The sequence below is a fragment of the Humulus lupulus genome, chromosome 2 (genome assembly GCF_963169125.1).
Source record: "Humulus lupulus chromosome 2, drHumLupu1.1, whole genome shotgun sequence".
In the NCBI taxonomy this organism is placed as follows: Eukaryota; Viridiplantae; Streptophyta; class Magnoliopsida; order Rosales; family Cannabaceae; genus Humulus; species Humulus lupulus.
In genome coordinates, this window is record NC_084794.1 from 56,002,193 (window position 1) to 56,022,040 (window position 19,848).

The 19,848-nt window shown below is 35.2% G+C and overlaps 2 protein-coding genes across 2 annotated transcripts; one reads left to right on the forward strand and one right to left on the reverse strand.

Annotated features, from left to right (window-relative positions):
• The first annotated feature begins 6,656 nt into the window (after nucleotides 1–6,656).
• LOC133817853 (COBRA-like protein 4) lies at nucleotides 6,657–8,939 on the forward strand. The gene is made up of 6 exons (XM_062250473.1): nucleotides 6,657–7,013; nucleotides 7,116–7,195; nucleotides 7,287–7,743; nucleotides 7,821–7,968; nucleotides 8,065–8,342; nucleotides 8,442–8,939. Exons 1-6 carry the CDS (start codon nucleotides 6,962–6,964, stop codon nucleotides 8,723–8,725), a joined length of 1,299 nt encoding a protein of 432 aa, XP_062106457.1. The 5' UTR covers nucleotides 6,657–6,961; the 3' UTR covers nucleotides 8,726–8,939.
• Nucleotides 8,940–9,051: 112 nt separating this feature from the next.
• LOC133817852 (COBRA-like protein 1) lies at nucleotides 9,052–12,532 on the reverse strand. Its single transcript, XM_062250472.1, has 6 exons — nucleotides 12,267–12,532; nucleotides 11,305–11,384; nucleotides 10,320–10,776; nucleotides 10,024–10,183; nucleotides 9,654–9,925; nucleotides 9,052–9,574 (listed from the first exon to the last, which is right to left on the reverse strand). Exons 1-6 carry the CDS (start codon nucleotides 12,343–12,345, stop codon nucleotides 9,282–9,284), a joined length of 1,341 nt encoding a protein of 446 aa, XP_062106456.1. The 5' UTR covers nucleotides 12,346–12,532; the 3' UTR covers nucleotides 9,052–9,281.
• Nucleotides 12,533–19,848: the final 7,316 nt, after the last annotated feature.

Consider the following 19,848-nt stretch of genomic DNA (forward strand, 5'->3'; position numbering starts at 1 on the left):
TCAGGCTGTGGTCTCCATGGCCTCGATATGAATGAGGGACAACCCGCCCTCAAAGCGGGGTCCCTCTCACATTGAATCCCCCGGAGGCTAGGGGTCGCAATCGTCTGATTGGCCGCCAACATCCCGATCATTCACAGATTTGCGGTGTTTACGTAATCTCCCACATTCAAATCCTCCGTGCTCAGAGTGGCGTAATTCTTTTTCTGATCCAAGATCGACTGGGTGAGAGGAGTCTGGGAATATGGTCCTGTTATCCAGAAACTTAAGTCGAAAGAGGACAACAAAAAGAATGAAAAGGATTTAGAGGGAAGGCTACTTACCCACGCGCTGGAAGTCCAGCACCAACGTGGGGTTCCGATCCAGAAGGAACCCGGATGTCATGAACCAATAGTGCCTGACATCCGGGGGGTACTTCCAGGAGCTGGTAGGGGCAGGATAATTGCCGCGAGGCTTCTGTTTGTAAAAGTTGTCCCGGGTCTTATCCTTGGCATTGAGTTGCGGCTCCAGCTTGTAGAAGTACAGCACCTCTGCTGGGGTAGGCTCTGGAACGTCCTTCGCCATGCAGAAAATGCACCATCCCACAAGAATTTTGTAAGCTTTGGGCAGAAGCTGGAAGGGTGAAATCCCCACACATTTCAGGAACCACGTGAAGTAGTCGTGGAGCGGGAGAGTGGCTCCCGCACTAATATGGCCTATGCTCCAGTCCCCGAATTCACCCCCGCTGGTGTGGGCCTTTTCCTCCTTCCTGGGCAAGAGGTTGTAGAAGAGCCCGGGAGTCGATTCCACTCCCAAATTCCTCTCCAAAACGTCCAACATTCGGTAGTTTCAGAATTCATTATTCTCCCCGTCCATCTCCCATGTGTTGCCACTGGGGGGTTTGTCTCATTCCAGGATGAAGGGGGCTGACTGAACGTATTCTTCCAGGTGGAGAGTAACGCCGAGACTCATGCCTGGTGATCTTAGAAAAAAAGAAAAAGAAGCAAACAACCAAGCAGTTAGCACCAAAGCCCAAAAATTTTGGTTAAGGTACGAGGGTTCTTCTAAGAACTGCTTGGAGGAGTCCCCTCCGGATTAGATTCGGGATCACTGAAGATCCCCATAATTCTAATCGGGAACAAAGAAGAAGAATTTTTTCTAAGTTTTCCCGAGTCGGCCTATTACTGCTTGTTTCAGGGACGATACAGACCTGAGAGGATCCGGGACGACCCAGACAGTTTGCTCTACTAACCTAATACCCCCAAAACCACCCTAAACGGTGGCCCCGACTCTAACAACCCTATAGCCACAAATGTGACCACAAAACAAGCATGAGAAAACATAAATAAAAGGTTCAAGGAACTTACTGTAAAATGTTGATCGTGGAGGGTATAATGTTTCCGGCGATAGGGACGGCAAGATCACGGTCTTGAATAGGCGGAGACAACACACAAGTTTGTCTAACAGTCGAGTCAGGATCGCACTTTCAGGTGAGGGCACGGAAATAAGACGCGTCGGAAAGAAGCGGCGACGGAAACAGAGAAGTCGACGGAGAATCTCTTCAGCGAGCTCGGACATGAACAACTCTCTTTATGGTTTCGGTTGTTCAGAATGTGTAAAACTTGCAAATGAAAATCTAGGGGTATTTATAGAGCCAAAAGCATGTTTGTTGATCCAACAGTTTAGGACGACTTCCCACATTTGATGGTCCCGGATTACGCAGGGGCTTTAATTAGCCCACTTGAGTATCGAATCACGGGTTCCCCTAGTCGCGATCCGCGCCATCCCGATCCAACAATCCAAAGGAAGGACATTTCAAAATTTATCCCATCCAATGGTCCCCAACAATGCAGGAATATTAAAGGAACCATTCGTACAGATGGGACGCTTCGGAATTTACGCTGACGTTTGGTTGCCAACACAATAACCAAGAGATTTTCTCCAAATCTGTTAGGTGCGAGTAATATTGATGCACCAATTATAGGGAAGCACGTGCGTGTAGCATGATGAAGTTGAAAGGTCGAGGGTCACCCAAACAGCCTTGAAGTAAGTGAACCCGGGCTCTGGTAAACGAACCAGGGTCCTGGTAAATGGACTGGGATGTTAGTAAACAAACTGGGCCTTTGGGATTTGATCAGGGATACTGGCACAAATACTTTTTATGCGAGTTTCCAGCAGGCGATCCCCCACGAAAACGAACTGGTGTCCTGGGGAACAAACCGGGATATCGAGAATTGGTTCGGGAAATGAAGCAAGCCTCCACTGCATGAACACAAATGAAGGCTTAGGGGGTAAATGTTATCCCCGTTTCCTCCCCACACTTCCGGCCCCATACATTGAGTCCATGGGCCATCCTAAAGGGACTTAACGCCCAGACCGAGCCCGATAGATGGGGAAGGAGTGAGTCCTGGTGGCCCAAGTATCAGTAAGCCCAACATTGTCCCGGAATGTAAGCCGGGACCACGAAGTTGGCATGTTTCATCTTCCCGGACCCCTTGTAAAGTGTCGTCCGGGGTGCGATAAGGATGATGTTTCCTCCAAGTTTGAAAATGGACCGGGACAATAGTGAATGAACCTGGGCTCTGGTAAACGAACCAGGGTCTTGGTAAATGAATCAGGATGTTAGTACACGAATCCGGACCAGGCGATCGGGTTGGCCATGATAATCTGTTCCCGACACTGACATCACCCCAAGAAACACAAAGTTTTGTCTCCACAACTAACCTGCAGAAGAGGTTACATATGGAATGTACGTCGTTATTTCAGAACCGTACCGCCATTACTCCGACGGATCCTGTCCCTCGGATCTCCTTAGAAGCCCATGCGAACCAGACTGAAGCTGCGTACTGTTGTCAGTCTTACAACGTGTTTATGCTCAAGCCGGCACAATGGGCCATTATTAGTGTATTTTATTTAATAAATTCCTTTGTATTAAGCTTCCATCAGTGAGCAAATAGTGTTTATACCCTTATTGGGCTCGGATTAGTCCGGCCCAAACCCAGAGCACTCAACTGCCTATAAATATAAACAGTTGTGCACTGTGGAAATGATCAGAATTTTCTCTTGTAAGCATACACTCTGCTCAAATTAAGAGAAAACTCCATTACTAAAGCTCCTTAAGCTCTAATACAACAGACTCGTGGACTAAGGCTCTTTAACACCCCAACCATGTAAAATTCATTGTGTGATTATCTCTAATCCTTTCTTCTTAAGCTCTCTTATCTTTTATAATTCTAGTTTTCGAAAAACTTGGTAAACACTCATATTACTGAATCTTAAAAAAATTGGGCAGCATTTCCCCTATTTCTATTATAGTTCCCAAAATTTAAATAAACCTACATTCATCACATAAACACAACAAACCAATTAATCAATCAAACATGCATAATTACAGCCTTATGTCACTGTGACACACAATCCTAGATCCTATCTCCACTATTTTATAATTCATACATTCCACTAAGTTCAATATCTTAATTATACATTAAGGTTTAAAATATTACCTCTAATATAAAATCCTCCAAAGCCTGATCTCACCAACAAAGTTGTCAACAAAATACCTACTCAAATATAACAATAAACAAAAAAATAATAAAAAGTTGACAAAATATAAAGAAAATATATATTAAAGCTATATTGTAACTAAATAAACAATAAAATGCTTAAAGAAAACAAATAATTTGTTATATGTACTCATTTAAATAAACCCGAAATAAAATATATATTTTTTTAAATTAACAAATCACATAAAGAAAAATCGACTATAAATATCCTAACTAAATCAATAATAGAATATAACTTAAAGAAAAGAAACAATTTAATATATACATATTTAAACAATTAAACCCAAAATTTAAAAAGTTAACAAAATATAAAAAAAATTACTCAAAATATTCAAACTAAATAATTAATAAATTGAAACTTATACAAAAATATATACATATATATACTCATTTAAATAAATAAATCCGAAATAAAATTAAATTTTTAAAAAAATTGAAAAGGTTAACAAAAAATAAAAAAATTATAAAAAAATAAAATACTAAAATGCAAAGTTTAAACCTAAAACAATTACATAATCATTAATATAAAACTATCCAAAAATTAAAAAATCCGAAATGTAGTCAATTTATAAAAAAATATATCACAAAAATTAAATTTAAATCATAAAAATTAATAAAATTGCACTTACTTATGGTAATTGAGCAATGTGGGTTCTTGAAGTAGAAAACCCCAAAAAACTAAGATTATGGGTTTTCAAATAATAATCTTAAAAAATTCAAAATCTATACAAATTAAAAAAAAAAATTATGTATAAGGTTCATAAGCATATATATATTATCATTTTTACATTAAAATTGAAAAATAAAAGATAAAAACTTACCATAATGAGGGAAAACGCAAAGGGGCGCCGCTGGTTTTCTTTAGTTTTTTTTTTCTTGAAGCTTAGGTTTGGTATGGCTGCTCTCGGGGACGAAATGAGCCTTAATTCAGTTAACGGGCCTTTTGCGTTAGTGGCCCACTAACAGTAACGACTCGTTGACGTCAGTGGGGCACTGACGCAAACAAGTCGTTATCGTCAGTGGGCCACTGACGCAAACGGTCCCGTTAATAGCATTAGTGGCCCACTGACACAAATAATCCGTTCAACGCCGTCAGAGTACGTACTGACGCAAATGCCCCCGCATTTGTGGTAGTGCCCAACTGCCACAAATATTCATTTTTGGTCAACAACGTCAATCAACTGCATTGACTGACGCGTTTGACTTACACAATTGCTTTTTTTGTAGCAGTGATTTATCATGTATTTTTTAATAAAATGTAATTACAATGCCTTAGTAATTAGTACGTAATTACACAATGAGATCTAAACAGCCTTTAAATATAAATGAAAAGTAAATTATAATGAAAAGATTGCATCGGTATACAAGTTAACTTGAAAATTTTAGTGTTTTGCCGTAAATAAGTCAAGAAGTTGACCATACAATGTTTTCTCAAGTAAAGAGTACCATCATGAGCACAACTGTGTCGTGCAAGTTATTTTGAATGGTCATAAAAGAAAGATATATTCTACTTAAGAAGACACCTTAGTTGTTACTGATTTGGCCTTCCTCTTTAATCATATTAAAGAAGAATTGAGATAATTGGACATTTGATGGTTAAAGTCCTACTAATTAAGATAAACTGAAAGAAAGAAAAAATGCTTTAATTATTAATTCATTAATGCTTGGTTACAAAATTCAACATTTGATAGCTAATTAACACTTGCTTACACTGTCTTGTCCCCCAGTGATAAATAACGAGAAGCTGTTTGTTTAAAATGTTATTATCAACTTAATTCGACTATTATGCCTTTATAATTGTAACCCAGCCACGTAGCTAGGTTGATGGTACGCCCCAACACCCGTTCATTCAGGTTTGAGGCTAAATCATATTTAAAGAAATGTATATTGAATAGTTATCATATGTACGTTCATAATTTGGAGTGTCAGAACACATTTATGCTGATAACAATAGAAATAATTAAAGTTTGTACATTATTTTACTTGTCTTTGTGTAAATGTCCATAATCGCACCATCCTAAGCAAAATTGTTATCAACAAAATAAAATAAAAATAACTTCTACTTACATTAAAAAATGTAGTGTACTTTGTATTATTACACCAAAGTTCCTTAAATATATATACAAAAAATGCAGGGTTTGCACGAGTTGATATATATAGTCTTTTTTAATTGGTCGTAAACTAAAAATATGAATTGTTCATCAGTTTTTTCAGCCTGCTGATCAGTTGCTGGAGACGAGCAGCACAATTTCATATATACATATATATATAATTTGTTTTTGCTATTATCAAAGTAAGCTAACTCAACTAAATATTACGTTTATAGAATCAAGAGAGAGTTAATATTGGAAGACATCAAAGTTATACTTATTCGAGCTTGTTAAAAGAAACAAAATGACAATATAAATTATAAAAAAATATATCTCAATTATAAATTAGTTCAGATCTGATGAATAGTAATGTAAACTTAATTAAATATATATCTTGTGTTGTCAATCACTACAAATTATAAAAAGAAAAGTCTACAAAAATATCATTTTGAATACAAATCTCATAGAAGACATTAAGACAATGGGAATAAGAACTGTGTTAAAAAAATAAACAAATACAAGAATAGTAGACATGTAAACTTACCGAGTACTTATTAATCTTCTTGTTTCTTCATCAACAAGGTTTCATTCGCGACTGATGGTAACTAGTACGGCTCGAGTCCCATATCTTGAGAAGTTTCACTGTGTAAGCATTTGAGTTTGTTCAATGCCAAAGCGGTTGGGAGGTCTTTCTTTCACAAGGGGTAACTCACTACTGTATATACGTGTCCCTACTTTCAGTTGTTTGCTTGCTTCGAACTCATTCTTTCTGACTCAAAAAACGTGTAAAGACTCAAAAAAGCAAAACGTTTTTAAAGAACCACTTTCGATGTTCCATGTTAGTTGGCCTTGGCCTAAAATGACAAGAATGACCTTGGTAGACATAGTAGAATAAGGGAGATATTCGCCAGGTTATTAAGGTAATTTCATTATACCCGTCACCGTCACTTCCAACCAAGAGGTTGGTATGTAGTTCTCACTCCATATATATCTCCTGCCTGAGTCTAACTTAGCCGTTGCTTTAAGATATGGAAAGTACTGTAACTCTGCATTGAGAGACATTATATAGTTGAGGAATAATATAGAATTGAAAATAGTATAAGTTGTAACAACCATTAGGTAAGCCATTCTACAAAACCCAACAAGGAATTTCTCTACACAGTCTTTATCTTTCTTAAATACACACCAATTATAACTTAGTGGTCTCAGGAAGCTTATGATTGATCTCCCTCATCATCTGTTTGGCATTGAATATAACTAACCTCCAAAAACCAAAGTCACCAAAAATAGTACAAGCTTTTCAAACCTAAGCAAGACAAAAGAAACGCAGAGATGAGATTTTTCATCTCAGCTATCTTTTTTCTAGTCATACTTTCTTCTGCAGGTAAGATTGTTTTTCATCTCAGCTCTCTTCTTTCAGTTCAATAATATATATATATATATATATATCTTGTACTATATTTATGTATATGTATACTCTGTGCAGCTGCATATGATCCTCTAGATCCAAATGGCAACATAACAATCAAATGGGATATCATGTCTTGGACAGCAGATGGCTATGTGGTATGTCATTTTTTACTTTCTCATCATTATGTATCAATAGTGTAAAAACAACACATATAGAGAGACTGTTTTTGTTTTCCTTACTTTGCAGGCAGCTGTGACAATGAACAACTTTCAAATGTACCGACATATCATGTCCCCTGGATGGACCTTAGGCTGGACATGGTCGAAAAAGGAAGTGATATGGTCCATAGTAGGGTCCCAAACGACCGAACAAGGAGATTGCTCAAAGTTCAAAGGCAACGTACCTCACTGCTGCAAAAAAGACCCCACGGTTGTGGACTTGTTGCCTGGAGTGTCTTACAACCAGCAATACTCTAACTGCTGCAAAGGCGGTGTTTTGTCTTCATGGGGCCAAGATCCTATATCCTCAGTCTCAGCCTTCCAAGTCAGTGTTGGCTTAGCTGGAACAACGAACAAGACTGTGAAACTTCCCCGGAACTTCACTCTGCTCGGTCCAGGACCTGGCTACACCTGTGGCCGGGCCAAAATTGTGCCTCCAACCACTTTCTTGACTCCAGATCGTCGCAGAAAAACTCAAGCTCTGAGTAAGTCTGGTGTGGACGATTTTGAAGTACTTTTATCGTTACACAAAGCTAACATCGTAATATAATTCTCTATGCAGTGACATGGAATGTTACATGCACTTATTCACAGATTCTAGCCAGGAAAAATCCCAGTTGCTGTGTCTCTCTGTCATCTTTTTACAATGACACAATCACTGCTTGCCCCAATTGTGCATGTGGTTGCCAGGACAAGGGAAATTGCGTCAAGTATGTCATAGTATAAATATATATACCGAAATGTATCGGATCAGATTTTGTAGTGAAAAGTGTCTAAGTCACTGTGATGAACATGTTTCATTTCAGAGCTGGATCAAAACTTCTCAAGATAGCGGGAGTAAACACTCCAAGGAAAAACAATGCTCCCTTAATGCAGTGCACACACCATATGTGCCCCATTCGAGTTCACTGGCATGTGAAACAAAACTACAAGGAGTATTGGCGTGTGAAGATTGCTGTTACAAACTTCAACTATCGCTTGAATTACACACTTTGGACTCTGGCCATCCAGCATCCTAATCTCAATAATGTCACCCAAGTCTTCAGCTTTGATTACAAGCCTCTTGTTCCCTATGGATCTATAAGTAAGACTCTTTCTAAAAAATTATTTTATTTGTCACATTTTATAAAACTTCTCTTTCATATGATAACATATATCTTATCTAACAAATTATTGTGTGCAGATGACACTGGTATGTTCTATGGCTTGAAATTCTACAATGATCTACTGATGGAAGCCGGGCCATCTGGGAATGTTCAATCTGAAGTGCTTCTTCAAAAGGACCAGAACACCTTCACTTTCAAGAATGGATGGGCATTTCCAAGAAAGGTCTACTTCAATGGTGAAGAATGCTTGATGCCTCCACCTGATTCATATCCATTTATGCCAAACTCTGCTCCTCAGAACACGATCGCCTTCTCAACACTGATTTCTTCTTTACTTTTCCTGTTGATAGTTATTCAGTGATTGGTTACCTACAATTTTTCAATTCTTTATATGTGCTTTACAAAATTTTGAAAGCTGAGCACGAGCACAAATACTTATACATGCTTAAGAAGACGAGTCCGTTTATTGGCTTTGTTGAAAGAGCAATACTTCACCAGTGTGTGTATATGTGCCTATGGAAATAGAGAGATTTAAGTGTTAAAAAAAGACAATGCTATGAAGTATTTGGTCAAAATTTCCATGGTTGCTATTAATCTTACTCCAAAATAAGAACTTCAATCTCTGTCATACAATATGACTTGATAGAACAAAGTAGCAAAAAGAAACGATAGAATAAAAAGTTACTGTTCTTGCAAAATCCCCTGATCCAATTCATTTTCAGTATAACTTTTTTCTGTTACATATACAAAATGGAAGTGAATTCACCAATCTATATAGCTGGCACAAAGAATAAACATCATTACCTCTTGATGAACACACTGACATTTATTGCTTAAATTAGCAACTATTTGGGTATCAAAAACTATGAGAGTGAAAGTCCTAAGAAAATCAGAACTTAAATATTTACAAAAACACTTCAAGCAAACACAATTATAAAACCCAATGTTGACAAAGAAGTTGCTATTACAGTAAGCAGTGAGAAATATTGTCTGGAACTGGCATTCGGAAGCCATGGATAGTCATCAGGGGGTGGCATGACACAATTTTCGCCATTGAAATATATCCTTCGAGGGAATCCCCAACCTTTCTCAAATCCAAAATTTGATTTGTCCTTCCGGAACAGTAGCTCAGTCTGCACGTTACCGTAAGGTCCAGCTTGCATGAGCAAATCATTGTAGAACTTAACTCCCCACAGCATACCAGTATCATCTGTGAAAATAACAATAAATGTTATTGAAAACCAAAAGGAAAATAAACAAGAACATCTAAGAATTTAAGAGTGACTTACTGATTGATCCATAAGGTGTTAATGGCTTATAGTTAAAACTGAATATCTGGGTCAGATTGTCAAAGTTGGGGTGTTGCGCAACTAAGTTCCACATCGAGTAATTCTTCGCATAGTTGAAGTTTGTAATTGTAACCTTTACTCTCCAATATTCTTTGTAATTGATCTTTAAATGCCAGTGAACTCGAATTGGGCACATATGGCTAGTACATTGGACCACAGGTGTATTTTTTTGAGAGCCTGAGACAACTGAAGCTATGTATGGCGAATCTGGCCTGCAAACCATGAGAATGAAACATACAAGGAATTACTTCAGAATTTTAAATGAAAGAAGTTAGAAGAAAGTAATAACTTTCTGGATGAGAGAACTCACTCCACACAGCTTCCTGGCTCAGTAATGTCTTTTTTACAGCCACATGAACATGTTGGGCAGGAAACTATTGTATCGTTGTAAAAAGATGAAAGCGAAACACAGCAAGTTGGAGTCTTGGAAGCCAGAAATTGTGAATACGTACATGTAACTTTCCATGTCTCTGCCATGACAAGAGAGGTATATTAGTCCAAAATCTCAACAGGTACTCAGAATAATGGCGAATAAGTACTTACTCACTATATATCTTTAAACACTAAGCTGAAAAATATTTCCTAACAGATTAACATTAAACTTACTTAAAGCTCGAGTGACTCTCCTTTTGTCTGCAGAGAGAAATTTTGTTGGTTGAACAATTTTTGCAGGTCCACAAGTATAACCAGGCCCTGGTGCTTTCAGAGTGAAGTTCTTAGGCAAAGTGGCAGCCTTGCTACTTGTTCCTGCTTGGCCGACGCTTAGCTGGAATGAGGCTACAGCATTGGCCGGATCTTGCACCCATGAACTGAGTACTCCCCCTTTACAGCAATTTGCAGTCTGCTGATTGTAAGGAGTCCCAGGCAATAAATCAACGATTGTGGGGCTTTTCTTACAGCAATGTGGAATATTCCCTTTAAACTTTGAACAATCTCCTTGCTCTGTGGCTTGGCCTCCCAACATGCTCCATATTATCTCTTTTTTTGCCCAGGTCCATCCCAATAACCACCCTGGTGATTCGAAATGACGAAATGCCTGGAAGTTAGTAATCGTCACAACAGCCTGTTCATTCAATGACAACCCCAGGTAAGTCTTCTTCATCCAATCCAAGGATAAATGAATAAGATAATGCTACTGTCATTGGTTACCATAGGCCATTCTTGATAGTTGACATTAAAGAAAAAAAAAAAAGAAACTATCTTGTACTTATCCTGTTGACATTTTTGTTTTTATCTTTTGAGCATAAAGAATAAAAGCACAAGATATTAAAATATACTCGGCAGGTTATGAAAGACTAATGTTCTTCTTCCAATGTCTAACATGAAAACTATTTAACCGTTAAGTAAAGATAAATAACGAAATAACTTAGTTTTGGTTACTCAAAGAGGTTGACAAACAAATTGCTGAAAAGAAAAATGCTGTAACTCCAAATTCTGAATAATCATTTCCAATTTTCAATCATGTTTCTTTCCACTTTATTTTTCAATAGCCACATAGTCTAATGTAAAAGAAACCCCAGAACTATGAAGTAATATAACATTAAAATGGACTCTCCATTTATCATTAGTTTATAGTATGGTTAATACTTACAACATAGCCATCAGGAGTCCAGCTCATTATATCCCATTTGACTGTAACATTTCCATTTGGGTCAAGTGCATCATAAGCCTCTGCAAGAGAGAAAAAAAAAACCCAAAAAGAATGTTAACACCTTTGTGATGAATAATGTAGTACTTTTTTTTGACAAAAAATAATGTAGTACTTTTGACTATAAGAAAATTGATGCATATGCAGAATGAATATATGTGGACAAACAGAGGAAACAGAGGAAGTTCAATTTGGTTTTGTGATCGTTCAAATCTCTTGAAAACAGAGGAAGGCTTTGATAACTTAAGTACAGTATTCGAGTCTATGGACCAAACAAACTACATCACACGACTCAAAAATCATTTTCGAGCAATTTTCAAAATAAGAAATAATACAGATTTAATTCGACTTGGGGAATTTTCCAAAATTAATAAATGACAAGTCATCGATTTTAAGAATTTCTTAGGCATGAGCCTCATTCACATTCAGAGTCGTAATAGTTATCTCAGAAAGAAAAGTCATTAGACCAAAACAAACGCCAAGACTCAGAAAGAAAGTGAAAAGGACAAACCAAAAAAACAAAAGAGTCTTCTGGACACACGGGCATTTCTATTACAAGAATTTAAGCGTTATATTTATTTTATTTTATCTTTCTGTTAAATATACGAATTAAGTTTAAAATCCATCCGACCAATTTATGGCTTTTTCTGGTTGCCATAATTTTTAAAAAAAAAAAAAACATTTTCTTCCTCAGGTTAACATTACGAAGAGGGATTGAAAATCAGTAATACCCAAGTTTTATAATGAATGTATATTTATATGTCAACATCTATTTAGAACCCAAAAAACAATAACAATAATAATTTCTTAACTACTGACAAGAGAAATATAACTATTCCATTCAATGAGAGAAGTAATATAAAGTTGTGACAGAGAAAGAAAAAAGTATTATGTTATATGCTAACCTGTCAAAACGAACATGGTTGAAAAAACCATGATGACGATGAAAATACTGCAACTTGTTTCTTTCCATGCCCAATTCATCTTGGATTGTAAAAAAAAAAAACCCACTTCAGGCGTCGAGTTTTCTAGTCGATAGAATGTTTGTTCTTCTGTTTCAGTTCTGGCATGAGAGAGAGAGAGAGAGAGAGAGACTATAGCTTACAGATTAAGGTGAGTTCAAGTGGATTAGTGGACTTTTTAAGGTTGAAGACCACCGTTAAACGTATGTTATAAGTTTCCACGCAACTTAAGCGAAGGAGGATACTTTTACTTTCCCTTTCATTTATTTAATAGTTTTTTTTTAAAAGGAAAGTTATTTAATAGTTTTGTTTGTTTGTTTTGATTGCACAATCTCAAATGTAAATATTGTGATATATTAAGGATAAAAAAATAATATGATATATTTAGTATAATTTTTAGTAATATAAAAATAATAAAGTAAAAAATTTAGTGTTTAATAGTGATTATTAAAAATAATAAAAATTACACAATAGTAAATAAAAAATTGTAGTATTTATAGCAATGTAAAATATATATAATGTTATATTGTATGATAAATTTCACATAATTTTTAAGGTAAATTTGACATATCTTTTGTACACTATTTGAGCAATTATTTTTTTTTTTAAATTGAATTATATTTTAATAATATATATCTAATTTGACACTCCACTCAAGATGAAATTATATTTTGATTTGTTTTTATTTTTATTTTCGGGTATATATATAAAATAGGGCTAAATAAGGGTAATATGTAGTGAATTGGAGAAGGTTGTAAGGATATATGAGAGGAGAAGATGTATTAGCACTTTCTAGAAAATCATAACTGTGCCATTAGTGTTTGACTGTGTCTGCCTCTCTGTGTTCTCAAAAAAACCAGAGACTAGAGTTAGTACAAGCACTTTCCCCCATATAATGCAACGCACCCTCCTAATTTGACTCTCTTGCATCTTCTTCTACAATGTAAAAACACGTTATTCTTTTACCTTTTCACTAAAATCGTTTTCGCTCTTATCTTTTGTTTTTTTAACATCTCAGTGCCAGGATGGGGAATGATAATATATATATATATATTAAAAAAAATATTTTGCTAAAATTGTTTGTATTAATACTAGTTATATATTTTTTAATTTGATTTTGGCATTCCAAATTTCCAATATAGAGATATCATTACTAGTGTATGCAAATAATAGCATTAATATTTATAATTATTTTTTTAAAGGAAATATTAGCCAGCTACGGCTTATGCAAAATTTCAGCTTTATTTGGGACTTGCGTGCTAGAGAAAATCCAAGCTGCTTTGATTGATGGATTTTCCTCCCACTAGAAGAATACGTGGAGATCACTTTCTCCCATTACCCAAAGTTTTAGAAAATTTATCTTTGCTTATATAGTTTACCTTTTATGTTTTTGGACGAATATTTTGATAAGGAGTATTCTATTACATTGGGCAATGAATGATTATTAAAAAAATATACATAAAAATAAATTAAAAAATAGGAGATCTCGAATGAATATTGAAATGCGGCGATTATAAAGGTCTTGGGCCAAAATGAGTATCACACGAACCAAAAAAAAAAAAAGGTCGAAACGCTCATGTGAATTGTGATGACGTGTAAGTAAAAGCGTCATTGAAAGCCGCGTCTTTGCCAACTGTCATCCATAGAGTGGTTATCTATGTAAGTTTGCCTAACAATTGTGGTTTTATTTGTGCCCTGTGAAGTTCCATTACGAGGGAGTACTACTAAGTGACCTCCCTCATATCTCAGCTTCTCAATTCTACCACGTAATTATTATTTTTATTGTTGATGTGCTAAAGCTCAAGCACTTTTTATTTTAAGGTAAATGAAATATTTATTAATAAGTCAATTGGATATAGTGTGTTATAAGAAGATAATGTTCATAAAATAAAATTAATCAATATACGTATACTAAGTGGTTTACAATAATCAATAAAAAAAACTCTAACTAAAACTTAAACTAAACGTCTAATTAGCCAAAACTAATCAAGCTTCTAATGAGTGTCAAGTAAATTAGGTTTCCTTTCTAAATGAGCATATGATAGATTAATACCACTAATGATCATCAACTAATAATCTTCCAAAATAGAAGGGAGGAGTAACAACTCCATTATTCAAAGGAATAAGAAAACACTACTACAAATATAGACTTTATCTGCAGTTTTTTTTCAACCTTAAAGAAAAAGCGCAGAGAAAATGTTTGAATGAGTCTAAAATATTATATTTAATGCCCGCGCCCTATTTTATTACGGTTTTAGAAAAACGCACTAAAAAGTTTAAAGTGGGGAGTTTTCTCCACGGTTCTTTAGTAAGAACCGCAGAGAAAAGTGTAAGGGCTTTCTCTGCAGTTATATAGTCAAAATCGATTTTTCTCCGCGGTTTTGGCCATATAATTGCAGAAAAAGCCCCTCCCCTTTAGTAAAAACACCCCGAGGCCCTACTTCTTCCCTCACTTCATTTGGCAGAAAACCTCTCTCGATCACACGGCTCCACCTTCGTCCCCAGCCGCGGGTAAGTCTCATTTTTACCATTTTTTTTCTTCATTTTCTTGCATATTAAAGCTTTAAATCATGTAAATATACTTAATATTGGTTTATTTTGAAGTTTTATGGCAAAAATGAAGAAATATTGAGTGAGTTTAATGGGGTTTCAATGTATGTTTATAGGGTTATTTCAAATTTTTTTCTAACATTTTTTAAAGTTTATATAAGATTAGAAGACATTTTCATTGTTCAAAACATGTACTGATCACTAAAACTTAATTTTTTAAAAATATATATTTCAGTTTTAGGGTATTTTTTATATTATAATAATTTTATTTACATAATTTTTTTATATTATAATATTATTTCTTACATAATTTTTTATATTATTTACGTAATTATTTTTTTTAAGTATATTTTTGTTAATTATATTATTTTAGGATCAATTCAATTACTATATATTTACTAATGTTTAAACTTTTATTGTAGAAAATATTTGTTTGAAGGCGAGGGGTTGATGATTTGGATTATAGTGATTTTGACGATCATCCTATTGAATTGCTCGATGAAACACAAGAAGAGTTTGTTGATGATCCTTCAAAATTTGATAAATTTGTTAGAGATGTGGATAAACCATTATTCAATGGTTGTTTGAAACAAAGATTACCAACGATGGTGAAATTTTATAACATAAAAGCAGAAAATGGAGTGAGCGATAAATGTTTTAGTCAACTTTTAGCTGCTGTTAAAGAGATTTTGCCGTCAGGTAATTGCTTCCCTGAGTCTACGTATGAAGTGAAGAAAACTTTAAATTGCATAGGGTTGAAGTATGAGAAGATCCATGCATGTCCGAACGATTGTGTTATATCGTAAAGAGTATGCAGACATGGACAATTGCCCAGAATGTGATTTACCCCGCTACAAACGTAACAAGAGTAAAGAGATTAGGAAACTTATTCCTCACAAAGTGATGTGGTACTTGCCTTTGATTCTGCGATTTAAGTGATTATATCGAAGTGCATAACACTCTGAAAACTTAATATGGCATGAGACTAGGCGAGTGAAAGATGGTAAACTTCGACATCCTGCAGAAGCTTGGAAAAAAGTTAATAACTTAAATCCAAAATTTAAAACTGAAGCAAGACATCTTCGTTTAGGTCTAGCTGTCGATGGTGTAAATCCACATAAATCTCTACGTAGTAGGCATAGTTCATGGCCTGTCTTCCTTGTTATGTACAATCTTCCTCCGTGGTTAGTAATGAGAAGAAAGTTTTTGATGCTCATGTTAATGATTTCAGGCCCAAAACAACTGGGACACAATATAGATGTTTATTTGGCACCATTAATTGATGAATTGAAAGATTTGTGTGAAAACGGTGTTGAGGCATATGACGGTTTTAAGAAAAAAGTCTTTAACTTAAAAGCAGTTTTGTTGTGGACTGTTAATGATTTCCCAGCTTATGGTATTCTATTAGGGTTAAGCACAAAAGGTTACTAGGGATGTGTTGGATTAGCTTATACTTGATCTTTATTTATTTTCATGTATATCTAATATTTAACAAATTAATACGAGATAGCCTAAAACATGTTTCTAAAATTGAATTCAAAGAGAAACAAAGGATAGAATACTTACAGTATACGCAGCGAAATGAAAGAGTTCTTCCTTCAGTTTCTCTAACTCTTGTATCCTCTCTGTCGTAAAGTATTATCAAGAAACTGAACCGATCTTCTATTTTCTTCACAGCCTTCCAATGTATCCTTAGAATCACCTAGACTAGTGTGGGCAATTCTCAACACAAGAGATAGATACAGAGAAGAAGAAGAGAAAATAATCAAAGAGGCTTAGAAAATGACTTGTGTTTAGAGAGAATCTAAAACTATCAGAAAACCAGTGATTAAACTTATCTGTCGTCTCAGAAATCTTAACTAATGACTTCTCTCTAAGCACTCCTTTTATAGACTAAATTAGACCATTTAATTTAATTTAAAAATCAATAAAATAATAGTCATTTTAAAGTCCTAGGTCGAAATTATCATGGGCTTTAGGCCCGTGAAATTTCTCATTTGATTATAAGCCCATTGGACTTAAAATCAAGGCTTGTATTATTTTATATTGATTTAATTAATTAAATAATTATTTAAATCCTTTATCAAATTAATTATTTATAATTTGAACCTTGATTTAAACTTATTTATTAATTTAGATACCAATTTATCTTAATTAATAAATCTGTCATAATTTCTCTTTTCTTTTCAAAATTACATAACTTTGTGAAACTATCCAAAATTGACCTGATCAACTTTGATAATTCTAATTGATAATTAAATCAATTAATTGAGACTATCTAGATGATTTTATCCAAGGTACAATGGGGACCATGGGCCTATGAAATCAAGCTCCAATAAGTTATCATAAATCTAACAAATAAATTTACTAACTTATTAATTCATTGTGACTCCACTATAGACTCGGAATTGCACTCTTGAATTCATAGAACGCTTTATAACAAATATAGATACTCTATTAATTGTCCATTGTTACAACCATAATTGTCACTCAATCCTCTATAAACGGTCTACAATGTGATAGGACTAAAATACTGTTTTACCCCTCATTGTATTTTATCCTTAAAACACTTAGTTCCTTGTAAATGATATTTCAGTAAACTAATTTAATTACTGAAATGAGATCTCTATCATTTAACACCTTGAACCAAACTAAAAGGAAACCATCGTTTCACTTCTTCATCTGAAGCTATAGATGTTCATATCTATGATTAACACTCCCACTCAATTATACTATCGAGTTCCCAAGATGTAAGTATGGGCTAGTCCGTAGGGTAAGCTGGCAATCAGTTAGAATACTAACCACTCAAAATTGAGATTGAATTGACCTATGGTTAACTATATGATATGACTAGAATAGATAATAACGGTATGTTTACTTATCTTGTCAACTGTCAATATCGGTTTTGTCCGATGTAACAAATACATCTGATCTTATCTACTTTGCTAATGTTCTGGAAAGAACATAACACTGTAATGTGTAAGTAGATCATATCGTAAATTGGCAAGTAAGTGTAAATCTGATGCACTGACTAATCTTAGGACTAACTTATTTTGAATATATAATCATATTTATATTCCACTGTGATTACGTCACTATAAATAAGATTAGCTATATGCTCGGGATTTAATAGAAGTTTATATTAAACATATAATCATGAAAATAAAATATGTGAGCAAAATGATTAACCAAGTCTAAAAAATTATTTCTATTCTTTTATTGATAATAAAATGAGATTACAAAGAATTTAAGTTTTAATTAGGGCATAAAACCCCAACAAACTCCCACTTGCACTAATTGAAACTAATGTCTTAATTCTACTAATCTCATATCCTTGATATGCTTATCAAATGTAGCTTCTGGTAGTGTCTTTGTAAACGGATCCGCAAGATTGTCTTCAGTTGCAATATTCATAACCTTCACATCTCCGCTGGCCACATATTCTCGAATAATGTGATACTTCCTTTCTATATGCTTACTCCTCTTGTGACTTCGAGGTTCTTTCGAGTTGGCTATCGCTCCTGTATTGTCACAAAACAACACAAGCGGTTTATCCATTTCTGGAATAACACCAAGATCTAAATAAAACTTCTTTAACCAGACTATTTCCTTAGCTGCTTCTGACGCAGCTATGTACTCAGCCTCCATGGTGGAATATGAGATTGCAGACTGCTTTACGCTTCTCCAAATCACAGCTCCACCCCCAAGAGTAAACACCATTCCAAAAGTAGACTTCCTATCATCAACATCAGTCTGAAAATCTGAATCAGTGTAGCCTACAGGGTTCAAAACACCACCCTTATAGACTAACATATAATCCCTAGTCCGTCTCAAATACTTCAGTATATGCTTAACTGCTATCCAATGTTTCGGTCCTGGGTTTGATTGATACCGGCTCACTACTCCCACTGAATAGCAAATGTCTGGTCTAGTACACAACATGTCATACATCAGACTTCCAACTGCAGATGCGTAAGGAACTTTTCTCATTGCATCTTTTGCTTCAGGAGTCTGGGGAGACTGCTTCTTTGAAAGATGAATTCCATGGCGGGATAGTAGACGCCCTTTCTTAAAATTTGTCATTGAGAAACGTTTAAGCACTATATCTATGTAAGCTGCTTGAGATAGAGCTAAGAGTTGTTCTTTCTATCCCTAATGATCTGGATACCTAGAACATAACTTGCTTCACCCAAACCCTTCATCTGGAATTGAGTGCTCAGCCAATTCTTCATATCTGATAATTTCTTAACATTGTTTCCAATGAGTAAGATATCATCTACATAAAGAACCAGGAATACCACTATTTGATTTGCCTTCAGTTGGTAAACACAGGGCTTATCAATATTTTGTTCAAAGCCATAGGTTTTGATTATTCTATCAAACCTAAGATTCCAGGAACGAGAAGCTTGCTTAAGTCCATAGATGGACCTATTCAACTTGCAAACTTTTCCTTCTTGTCCAGATACTTTAAATCCTTCTGGATGATCCATTAAGAAAAGTTATCTTGACGTCCATTCGCCAGATCTCATAGTCGAGAGCAGCTGCTATGGATAGGAGGATGCGAATGGATTTGAGCATGGCTATCGGACTAAAAGTTTCCTCATAGTCCACTCATTCTCTTTGGGTATAACCCTTTGCCACTAATCGAGCTTTATAAGTCTCGATATTTCCATCAACACCTCGTTTCTTCTTGTAGATCCACTTGCACCCAATGGCCCTAAAGTCACTAGGTGCTTCCACAAGATCCCAGACAGAATTTGAGTACATGGACTCCATTTCCTGTTTCATGGCTTCGAGCCATAGTTCCTTTTCAGGGCTAGCCATTGCCTGTTTGAAAGACAACAGATCATTATCACTAGTGTCACCAACAACCATATTGGTTTCACCATCCAAACCATAGCGAACTGGGTTCCTAGAAACCCTCCCACTACAACGAGGCTCCGTGACTATTTGCTCAGGAACAGTGGTACTTTCT